The 11841-nt window shown below is 39.2% G+C and overlaps 1 protein-coding gene across 1 annotated transcript in view; it reads left to right on the top strand.

The window, feature by feature from the left end:
- igsf5a (immunoglobulin superfamily, member 5a) overlaps nucleotides 1-9397 on the top strand; it is a 26766-nt gene extending 17369 nt beyond the window's left edge. Inside the window, exons 4-9 of the mRNA XM_005935960.3 lie at nucleotides 856-1140; nucleotides 3868-3987; nucleotides 4127-4151; nucleotides 4258-4352; nucleotides 4584-4624; nucleotides 8990-9397. Of these exons, the coding sequence (XP_005936022.1) occupies nucleotides 856-1140; nucleotides 3868-3987; nucleotides 4127-4151; nucleotides 4258-4352; nucleotides 4584-4624; nucleotides 8990-9085 (662 nt within the window). The 3' untranslated portion in view covers nucleotides 9086-9397. The remainder of the gene's footprint in view (nucleotides 1-855; nucleotides 1141-3867; nucleotides 3988-4126; nucleotides 4152-4257; nucleotides 4353-4583; nucleotides 4625-8989) is intronic.
- The last annotated feature ends 2444 nt before the right edge of the window (nucleotides 9398-11841 follow it).

Genomic DNA, 11841 nt, shown 5'->3' with positions numbered 1-11841 from the left:
GGCAATGCCACGATGATCCATTTGGCAAAGTAAATCCATTGGGTATCCTTGTTGGTCTTCAGACAACAATTCTGATGGCTAAAGAACCAAATGGGACAGGCGGAAAAACATAAAATAAAATAAAAAAATTAAAAAAAATAAAGAAGTCAACAGGCAAATACTGCATTTCAGCATTTAATAAAGCACACAGAGAATCAAAGCCCTGACATAACACAAAGGAGTGCCAGGAGAGGGTCTTTTATGAGATAGCGACCAGACATCTGCACTCTCACTATGGTGCAGGTTAAATGAAGCCTGCTGTTAGAAAACAATAATTTCTTATTAAGATATAAGACGTTATTATAAAATATTATCCACACATGCGTACAAGGTGTATTTGTCAGCAGTTGTTTATAGCCACGGGTTTGTTTCTGTGGTGTATATTTATTAGAGCAGGATGAAGTATTTATTTCACTCAGCTTAATGATAATTTGAGGAAATAACATAGCTCACTCTCAGAGATATAATGAGTGAAAATTTAATTAAGCTCAATCAACATTTGGCAGTGGTTTATTGGTTGTTTGACTAATTTACTACATTGGCTTCTATACTAAACATGAATCTCTAAATCTCAGCTGGAGGAAGTTATGAGGAAGTCGATCTCTGCTTACATGACTTTACTGCAGATTTTTGGTCTTTTCGTGTTTTTTAAGGGCAATGTTAAATATAGGGAACAACTTTCATCTATATTTTTCAGTTTATTCTTCAGGTCCAATCGTGAAGCTAAGAATTTATTGTGGACAGCACATTGTCGCCACTCTTTGATTATAAGGTCAGAAATGGGTTTTCTTCTGGACTCTCCTCTGTCTTTCTCAGAGAACGGCACGATCAGCATCGCAGGACCGAGCATGAAGGTGATGTATGACCAGCAGGTAACGTTCCAGTGTGTAGCAGCTGGTTGGTACCCCAAACCTACAGTCACATGGACTCTAAATGGTAACGCTATGAACAGCACCCTGGACAACTTCACAGATAATGGGGATTTCTTTAACTCCACCAGTGTACTAACCTTCCAGGCAGTCAGAGACACGACAGTCAAATGTTTGGTGAGCATCCCAGCACTGACATCTCCGCAATCAACGTCTCTCTTCTTAGCAGTTGGTAAGAAACTCGTACTTACTTTTTGTGTATAAAGTTGAAAATGTTTAACAAAGAAGTTACAAGCCGTGACTTCTGCTACCTTCAGAAACAAGAGGATCTGTTTTTGAGTCATTTCCTCTATTTGTGTTACTGCCACTACTTTACACTTTAATTCCAACGACCTTTGCAATGCTGCCAGTCTGACCACAGAGCGTAGACAAGCAGAAAACTGTCATTTTATGTGCAAAGCGATCCCTGTGTAAAACAAAGATGTTAGTATTTTTCATTAAACCTTTGGTATGCTGCACTATTTTTTGCTAAACCTAAAACAAAATGTTGCCCTTTTTAAATCTAAAAGCTGTTTTAAATCACACTTTTAGAAAAGAGTTAGATGTGCGTGCCCTCGTGGTGAACTTCAGACGATTTTGGTTCAGGAGATTAAAAGCAAGAGAGCAATAAACTGTCACCTTCCAAAACACACTTTACAACATACTTGCACGACTGAAACTTTTCTAATTAAAACCAAATCTAAAATAAAGGTCTAACCAGGTAAAGTAAATATGATGTAATAGAATTTTATCATAGGTCAAGTCTGGACAGTCATGGACGCAATGTGAGGCAGTGGTATAGCTGGAAACTGTCCATGTATTAGGGTACTCACAAAAAGTAATGTATTACATTACTTACTGTTTTCTTCAAAAGTAATGCAGTATGTTACTTTATTACTCGCTGGAGAAAGTAATTTGTTACACTACTTGTTACATTACTTTGTCATTACTTAATAAAATTACTTGAATTATACTGTCTTGTTGTCTGCACACCAATACACATGTGTAACCTAATGAAAACAATCTTTCTTTCAGTTCTTACGTATGAACACAAAACAATAAAACAAAGATGAAAACCAGCCTAAGAGACTTCAAAGTGATCGCCACAGTCATCCTGCTTTAGAAATACGAGCAGGCAGCTAGCTTAGTGTTAGCGAGCTTTATGTGCAGATGAGACAAAAGTTCAAAGCGCCAAAGTTCTGTTAGCAGGATAATACATGTGTTTCTCTCCCGGATGCAGTTTGGTTTACCACGATGCTCGTGTCCTGTTAAGCAAGCAAAAAGCTTGCATCAAAGCTCTAACCATTTTCCTTCTCCTGAAATCCACTGACTGCTGCAAGAGTGCGCAGGAAGAAAAATGTATTATTGTTGGATTCTTTTTCCTTTCTATCCACCCGGCATGCAGATAACTAATGAATGTTAGTAACATGTCACATTACTATGTTACTGAAAAATATAAAGTGATTACAGGCATGTATTACTTTGTAACATATTACACCCTACACCGATACATTATAATCATATAAGGAGATAATTATATCTTCACGTTTTTTTCCGTGTGGAGGCAAATCTCACATGGGATTATAAGACATGTACTCTCTCCAATTAATGCGAGATATTTTTTTTTCCACTTTGCTTATTTATGCCTGATAGATTCTCTAAAAGTGCATAAACTTCTTCGGACATGAAGGTCATAACAATGATTTCAGTGTTAGAAGTAATCAGCAGGGTCTTCCTTTAATGAATGACCCTGACAAAGCACGACAGCGTGAATGATGATATATTACTGTTTGCCTTAGCCAGTATAATAGATTCCTTCTACTGTATGCTCAGATCTTATGAATAAGTGAAAATCCACAGATAGACATAAATATATAATTTATCAGATCTGATAAAAAATAAAATAAAATAAAATAAACAGACAAAAACCAAATAAAAAAAATATTCAACTTATAACGTAGAGTAATTACCCTAACACCAATAGCCCTGAATGTTTGGAGCCAGCCAAGAGGACACAGATATCACATGGATTCTATGCTGTAATATGCAAAGAGGGAGAAGTGACATTTCTATCAGGAAGTAAAGCGTCCTGCTTCAAATAAATAGAGTAGAATAACAGCTATGGACTGTTCTGAATGCCCAATCTTAGGTTTTTTGAATCTTGTCTCTGTATGATGTCAGTAAGAAGAGATATACCTTATATAGGCATGTCCACTGTCATTATGCATTGCCACAGGACTAATTCTTGAGTTGGTATTATACTCATCTAGTTCCCACACCTTTTAGGTTTTTTGTTAGATGCCTCAGAAAAAGTATCCAGTTAACGCAAGCTTTAGACATTCACATTCTGTTCTGCAGAATTAAATATGTAATTTAACACGCCACGCTTTTGCCTCTCCCAGAGAAGAGGAAAAGACCGCAAAGGTTGTCATCAGTTCTCATTTGTCAAGAGAACCACAGTCGTGCTGTGGCCAGGATGTCAGTGGGACTCTTCAAATATTTTTGTTTTGTGAGCGATAACCAATCAGATGAAGCACTGTAATGTGTAAAGCATAAAAGAAGTGTGTGTGTATGTGTGTGTGTGTGTCTGTGTATAGGTGTGTGCTTGCTCATGGGGGGTCATATGATTGTTGGGGTTTTCTCTGTATGTGTTATTGTAGGGTCTACCTTACATACAAAGCACCTTGAGGCGACTGTTGTTGTGATTTGGTGCTGTATAAATACGGCTGAATTGAATTGAATTGAACCTAGGCACAGTATGAGATACATAGGGATTAGTTTGGACACTGAGTTTTAAATAAGCAGACATTTATTCCTTTCCCTCCGTTTAAGGTGCTTTTATTGAACAGTTTAGTGTGACAACAACAGCTTTAAATCTTTGAATCACTTTCTCTTACTTCTGATCTTTCTTCTGCAAAAGCTCCCAAGCCGCCTAATTGGACTGTGTTGATAGCTGTGGTTGTGTCCTTTGGAAGTCTTGCTCTGCTGGTTTTGCTCATCATTGGAATTTGGTTTTGCTACAAACGCAGGAAAGAAAAACGTAAGGGTCTCATTATGTCATTAACTACATAGATTCTGTGTCCCCACAATCACAAATGTTGTACTAACAGATGATGAGCACAAATACAGAAGTCACTGTTTCATTTGTTAACTACAAGTATTTGTGAATCTGTTTTTAGAAACAAACTATCAGGACGAAATGAGGTAAAAGCCGATTTAAAATTATTCTGCCATTTAATTTATTTATTAACTAATAAACCTTTTTCAGCATACAGTAAAACTGACTGATGTTCATATTTGTGTGCTGTAGGAGAGTGAGGACACAGAGCCAGTTAAGTGGTGTGCATGGACCCAGAAACAAAGAGGGACAAGTGAACACAGCATATGTGCCGGAGGGTCAGACAAGTAAGACTGAACACAAACACACAAGCCTTTAAGAAGTTACTCGTGTACTGTACCAGTATCTAACAGATAAAAGGGTACTTGTTCTTGTACTTTGCTCTTTGGTGGAAATCTCTGAACAATCTTAGAGGTAATCCAATTATCCAAAACCATCTGATACACTTTGAATCTTTACATTTTTTTGCATAGTTGCTGATCCATCCTTCTTTTCCTGTTTTGCTTCTCTCTTCGCAGGTGTTCCTACCAGTGAAATCACTGACAATGGCTTATTCCAGGTAAATAGCTCCAGTAATTTAGATCCTGGTCTGGGTTTTATGCAGCAGTAAACATGCTAGCTTATCAGCCTGTCCAAGCTGACATTGGGATGGGTTAATAGGCTGTCAGGCAGACAGCTCACCAATCAATCACAGGACTGTTATTGGACAATAGAAAGCAGTTTTGTTGGGTTTGTGACTTTCTTACAACTCCTTTTCTTACAGCTGCACTGTACTGGTGACTTTGGTGGAAGCGAAGAGCAAAGATGTGTTACAGTTCTCGTCTATGTCTTCCGTGCTAGCAGCCCAGTAAAGCTGTAATTAGACAGAGCAGTGTTTGAGCTAAATGCTAAAGTCAGCATACAGTGCTTTTCAGAAGACCAGTATCACCATCTTAGTTTAGCATATTAGCAAACTACTATTTGGCTACGTTCACACTGCAGGTCTTAATGCTCAATTCCGATTTTTTGATCAAATCCGATTTTTTTGTCTGCTCGTTCACACTACAAATAAAATGCGACAGCAAACGCGCTCTAGTGTGAACGCTCAAAGCGGCCCGCATGCGCAAAAGAAGACGTCACACACAACGCGCTCTGTTTAGACCCAGAGCAAACTATTGTTTGACAGATGGCCCTTAATATAAAGACTTCGGACTTTACGTTTCCCAATTTTTGCTTTAAGTTATTTTGTTATTTACATAATAATGTAAATAACCTAATAATGATCCTTATTGCTGTTTTAGAGGAGCGGTGCTTCAAAGGATAGTGCAGATTTCTGTCAGAATCTGCAGATTATACAGTACAAATAAAATGTTCACGTTTCTCCAACGTTGTCTTCCCAACAGTTTCACTGACATCTACACTGGATGGCCAGGAAGCGTTCGCGATGTCTTCTCCGGCGCTGATAATTGGCGTCTGTCTTGTGTCAGTGACGTAAAAGACGGATTTAATGCGACATGACCATCAAACAGCAGTCGCTTTCTAAAACATCGGATATGTATCGGATTCAGTACCACATACGAAAGTGACCCAGATCGGATTTGAAAATATCGGATTTGTGCCGTTCACACTGTCACACCATGATCGGATAGATGGTCGCATAGGGTCAAAAAAATCGGATTTGATGCGCTTTCGCCTGCAGTGTGAACGTAGCCTTTGTTTAAGGGTAAATATAAAGTAGGACACGGGCTAATTTGCAGGTTTTTTTGTGGGGGAAAAATACTTGAATTACCTTGAAAATGTTCATTTTGATCACATGATGACTCAAGGTCATGTGTCACTGCTATGCTAATCCATTCAGTAGATGTTGAGATATTTCACTGATATTATAGAGAACAGCAGTTTATCTGTAAATGCTTCAGGACATTTTAATGAGAAACAAAAAATGTTGATCTCTTTGTTAACTGACTCAGAGTTACTGCAGTTACCTTAGGTAGAGCCACAATACTAGCTAAACAGCAATCATTGCTTCACAGTTCAGTGTCAGCACCACATAGTGAAGTCTATTTTCTGTCTGGATCTTCAGCCTAAAATATGAACTCTCATCACGTCATGATTTTAGATGCTTGTTTGAATAAACCTGATTGCCTTTTAAGTTTGTCATCGTGAATTCTCGAGTTATGGTTGTGCTTCGACCGAACCGTTTTATCCTTGAGTCCAACTAAACATTTTTTTAGATGTTCCCTCTGGACTTTCAAAAGATATCATGCGATAAAATGTATAATGCCTCCCTTAAATAGAGCTTTTCCAGTCAAGCAGCAGCAGTTTGTATGCTTAACAGTGTTGGGACTAACGCGTTATTAAGTAACGCGTTACAGTAACTACGTTATTATTGTGGTAACGAGCACGGTAACTAGTTATTATGCCAAAATCAGGAACGCGTTACTCGTTACTGGGATTTAGATAGGGTCGTTACTCGTTACTTCGTGTGGTGGCATCGCGGAGCTTCCACAGATTCAGTAACATTAGCAAGTGGTGGAGGCAGCAGGTGGATGAAGGAAAGGGAGGCAGAAGGAAAAGAGACCCGAACTTCAGGTAAGAAGTTATGACCTGCAGTCTCTCTGGGTCAGATATGAACCAAGTTTAGGTGGAGTTTATTTTCGTTATGCTGGCTTTTTCCGTACTGCGTGCTAGCTAGCATGACGGAGTTTCTATACAGCTGGGTGGGTGCTATGATACTGATGTTGAACTTTATTTTGTTCATAAGTTATTAGAGTTGCCAACCGTCCCGTCTGGTATTCAGAGAAAATATTACGCGTTTCTTATTGAGGTGAAAAGGAACAGTTTGTCCCGTAATTCAGCTACAATGAAAAAGACACAAAGCTGGAGTTATTCTGTGTCTTTGCTGCACAGCTGCCTCTTCTTCTTTCATTCTCCCCCCTCCCTCTCCCGTTTCTACTTCAATCATGAAACTGATCAATGATCAGCTGATCGGTTCTCTCTTGTTTGTTTATCGCTCACTTTGCGCCAGAAAGAGGAAACCAGCGGATGTCGCGCTAAACAACAGCAGCACGTTTAAGCTTGATCAGCTGTTGTTAGAATTTATTTAATATTAATTTCTAGTATCAGCTGATGTTTGCTGGAGCCACAGCTGCAAAAAAGCTGCTGGTCATGATATGGTTTGGTTATCTGGTGAGAGGGAAACATGAAGATGAAACCAGGAGATGTCCTTACTGGATCATCAGAGCTGAACAGGTGATGGAGAAACAGGTTTACCTTTTAGGTGACATGAATGAGTTGAAGGGAAGTTATGAACTGTTTCTGAGAGACAAATAACACCAGGATCCTTTTTTAGGTAGCTGACAGCTGGTAACTGTGCAGGGGCGGGTCTAGCAAAGTGTTGCCAGGGGGGCATGTAGGGCATTAACAGGGAAAGGGGGGCACAAAGAAATACTTTTCTTTCTTATTCTCATTTAAAATGTCTAGCTTTTAAAAAATAATTATCTGAATCTTACAACAAACGATTGATAGATTGATGCATATATACCATCAGAACAGTGTACATCACTGTCACAACAGTGTTTATTTTCATTCAAAGGCTTTATGATTTTTCCTATAATGGTGGGCCGGTCTCTAGTCAAAATGCCCGGGACGATTTTTTTGTCCCAGTCCAGCCCTGTATGCAGCTCATCTGCAGTCTGGTGTTACCTACATCTTCCTATTCAGAAGGCAGAATTTCTGAGTTCTGAGTACAATCGAAAGCACCACGACTGCAGTTTTTGTGTTGGATGTAAAAGGCGCACATGACTCTGTGACGTAGGCTAGAATCATGGCAGCAGTCAATGACGGTCCAGGCGTGGGATTTCTCTCGTGGAAATATGCACATTATCTTTTCCTTTCTATTGGTAGGTGGCACAGTGCACTTGTGGCAAGTAAGCAAGCTAGAAGACTGGCAAAGTTATGGAAGCAACACATTAACAAGAGAATTCTGAGTAAAACCAAAGTTACTTTCCCTAGTAACTAGTTACTTTGAAAGTAACGAGTAACTTGAAGTAACTGAGTTACTTTTGAGAGAAGTAACTAGTAATGTAACTAAGTTACTATTTTAAAGTAACTTACCCAACACTGATGCTTAAGTGGTTCAAGTCTGTCTTCATAATGTCATCATACTCCTGTGAACGCTTGGGGTTCAGTATCTTGCTTGAGGATACTTTGACATTTTGCTATTCAGACTGAAGCAGCCAGGAATCAAACCATCAGCTGACCTGCTCTACTTCCTGTGGCAAAGCCAACCTGTAGAGAAGCATCGTTTTTTTCACAGTTCAATCTTTGTTTCTTTGTTTCATGCTGTAATGTCATCTCATGGATTACACAATAGAACACCAGTTTTTCTAGTATTGAATCCATCTGATCTTTGGAACCATATTCTTTACATAAACCACAGTGAGTAACACTGGGCAGAACACTTGACACAGGTGGCGTACATTACAGTCCAAATTTTGCTTAGTCATGCTGTGTGCCTTTGGAAATGCTGAGACAGTTTTGATTCATTCAGATCATTTTGCTCTGGTAAATGAGCAAACATGATAATGTATTCATGTGGCTTCACTTCTGCATTCAACCACGTGAAAATATATTCTCCATAATTATGAACATGTTAATTTTTCCATGTACTTTAGCAGGCAGGGCACAAATGGATGAGTCACTGTTTTACCATGCAACTAATTTAAGTTTTGAATGACGCACCCAATAAACAAAGATGTTATTCAAGACCACAGTTACATTGCAGTATTTCCAAGCTGATTATGTGTTCAGAGGAGGAATATGATTAATGTGTTGTATAGATTTTAAAGTAACACACAGGAATATATGTTGATGAAAATGTTGAAAGAAAATTTTGGATTTATTATTATTTATAATGTTAAATTTTGCTGTTTTTGATTTTTAGGTATCTACTGTGGCAAACAGTGCACAAGCAGGTGGTGCCTTCTACAATTTTGAGGATCCAGGCTTCATAAAACACAGACACGCCACGATTGTGTGAGGACAAACAGAGGACACGTCTCTGAATGCTTGCGAGCCTGGGAACAAACCTGCACAGCATCTAAACGGTGCTCGACTTTGTCTGGATAAAAGGTGATGTGAATGACTGGATCTGCTCAAACCAAAGACTGATGTAGTGTGAAGGCTGTAGCCTCAGGTGGCCACGCAGATTTTAAATCCTCCATAATTTATTGTAGAGAAGAAATCATATAACCCTGCGATATATATACGAATTGTGTACATTTTTATTGTAACATTATGTGAATTTAAATATTCAAAAGTGATGAAAGTGATTAAACTTCTAAATCCCCTAATTTGCATCTCCTTACTTGTAAAGCAATTGTTCTCTGAAGAGTTGTCTATTTTAAAAAACATTACTAAAACCTGTTTTAAATGGTTACTTTGAGAATGACATGGCAGTTTCACATGTATAAGTTATTAGCCAGCTGCTGTGCACGGGCAGTTTGCAGTGGTTGTAGCTCATGAGGTGGAGCAAGTCATCTACTAACTGGAGGTTTGGCAGTTCAATTCCTTGTTGTTCCAGTCTCCATACCAAAGTATCCTTTGCTCAGATATTGCATGAGTACACGATTTCATTGAGTTATACTAATTTGTTTCTTCATGGCGTGACATCAAAGTTCGCCATGCTGCTGGGGTCACACCCTTTGCGAAAACTCACAGTTTTCACTGTAACCCAAGACCAACTTCTTAAGGCTTTCCTGGAGAAATTTGAGGCTGCAGATGTCACCATCACTATACTGTACCCCAAAGTGTAAAACATGACATTTCCTGTTCCCACTAGGTGGCGCTGTCACCAATGTCAAATATGGCAGTTGAAATGTGTTCAGGGGCGGAGCCTTATCACATGTGGGAAGTTTGGGCCAGATTGGACCATGTTTGAATGAGAGCAAATACAAATTTAAAATGATCGCCGTGGTGCCACGGACTCGCCCTATGACAAAAACTCAAAAGCTCCACAATTTAATGTGGCCCAAGTCTGTAGTTGAGACTGACCAAATATGATGTTGATTTGTCCCTATGAGGAGTTCGCAAAAGTACAACACCTGGAAATCAGCTGGAAAATATCACCTTCAATTGAACAACGGAAGCTAAATGTCCCTCCATCCATTCCCTTCCACTTATCCTTGTTAGGGTCACAGGGGGGCTGGAGACTATACACCCTGGACAGGTCGCCAGTCTGCCGCAGGGCTAACACACAGAGACAGACAACCATTCACACCTATGGGCAATTTGAAAGAGGTACCAATTTGAAAGAGGTACCATAGGAAAGAGGTACCATAGGAAAGAGGTACCATAGGAAAGAGGTACCATAGGAAAGAGGTACCATAGGAAAGAGGTACCATAGAAAGAAGGGCCTTAATTCTTAAGGCCCTTCTGGCCTTAAGAATTAAAGGCATAGTACAATTAAACAAACCAAATGAGGGGTCCAATCATTGTAGTTTCATTCATAGTAGTTTCATTGGTTTCAATCATTGTAGAAACCAAACTGCCTGGCGACGGTATGATGTGTACGGCTGCATTTTTCCAGCAAGGCACCCAGGCTCTAAGTGGTGTCCAGATTGGAGCTTTGTATACTGGAGTGTGGGGCCACATGGGTATACCTACAAAAAAAGTGCCTCACACTTATATCTAGACTCTAATTTTTGAGATTTATATTTCCATAGCCAAGTGAAACCCTACTGAGCCACAACAAAACTTTTAAATTAAATAATAAATATTTCAAATATTTTGGACCATTTAAACCATTAAAATCAGATTTAAATGAGCAGATTTCAATTACAAGTTCAGACATTTTTGCTGTTTAAGCGGTCAAAAGCCAAAACGAACCGCAATTCCTGCTATGGCACAGAAATGCTGTTCTCACACTTTAATGTACGCCAGTAATTCCAGATTCAGCACGTTTTTATGGACTGCTGGATCAGCTGGACTCAGATGACCTTTACTTGGCCAAGAAACAATTTTTGGAATTTGTTGGTGAAAACGACCAGAATGCAGCAAACTCGTCCAGCTGAGCTTTACGATCAAATACAAGCCACTGATTGGCAACGCTCCCCACTGGATCAATTAGGTGATAACGTGACATCGCTCTCATTATCACTCCTATGTAATTAGAGATTAAACTTAATTTGTGAGTAGATTTAATGCAATCTTCATTCAAATAGCCACTGAAGGTTCTGGCATGAACTTTGGGACTACTTAGTAAGAAAGTTTGACTTTGTGTTTTTATGAGACAAAGTGGAGTTAGCTAAGACATCACAGCTAAATGTTTCATCTGATCTGCTTAAACCAGCAGTAACTGATTTTAGAGATAAAGGCTGAAAACACCATATCAGCTGAGAGACAACAGCTGAATCATTTCTACAGTCACAGAGAAGCAGTTTAGCCTCTGTGTAGCCTGAGAGGAATAACCAGCAGCTTTATGGCTCTGCATCTCTGTGTGTGGACAACTGATGGGAGTGACTCACATTAGACAGCCGATGTGCTGAGGAGGCTTGTCAGAGTGTCTTGATGAAGAGTGAGGTTCCACAGCGCTGCTGTAAGAGCCCTTCAAGTCTGAGAAAACTGACACTAAATCCGATTACCTGCACTGTTTACGTCTCCATATTTGAAATCACATTAGTGCCTGTAATGTTCTCTTCCATTTAGTGTCTTTGAAATTGCGATTAATGGCTTAAATATGTAAGAAGATCCTCTTCATACTCCTTGATTTTACTCTTGTTAGTTGTTCACATATCT

The sequence above is a fragment of the Haplochromis burtoni genome, unplaced genomic scaffold (assembly GCF_018398535.1).
Source record: "Haplochromis burtoni strain Fernald_Lab_line unplaced genomic scaffold, NCSU_Asbu1 Contig_24, whole genome shotgun sequence".
NCBI classification, from domain to species: domain Eukaryota; kingdom Metazoa; phylum Chordata; class Actinopteri; order Cichliformes; family Cichlidae; genus Haplochromis; species Haplochromis burtoni.
This window is presented reverse-complemented; position numbering and strand designations above follow the sequence as displayed.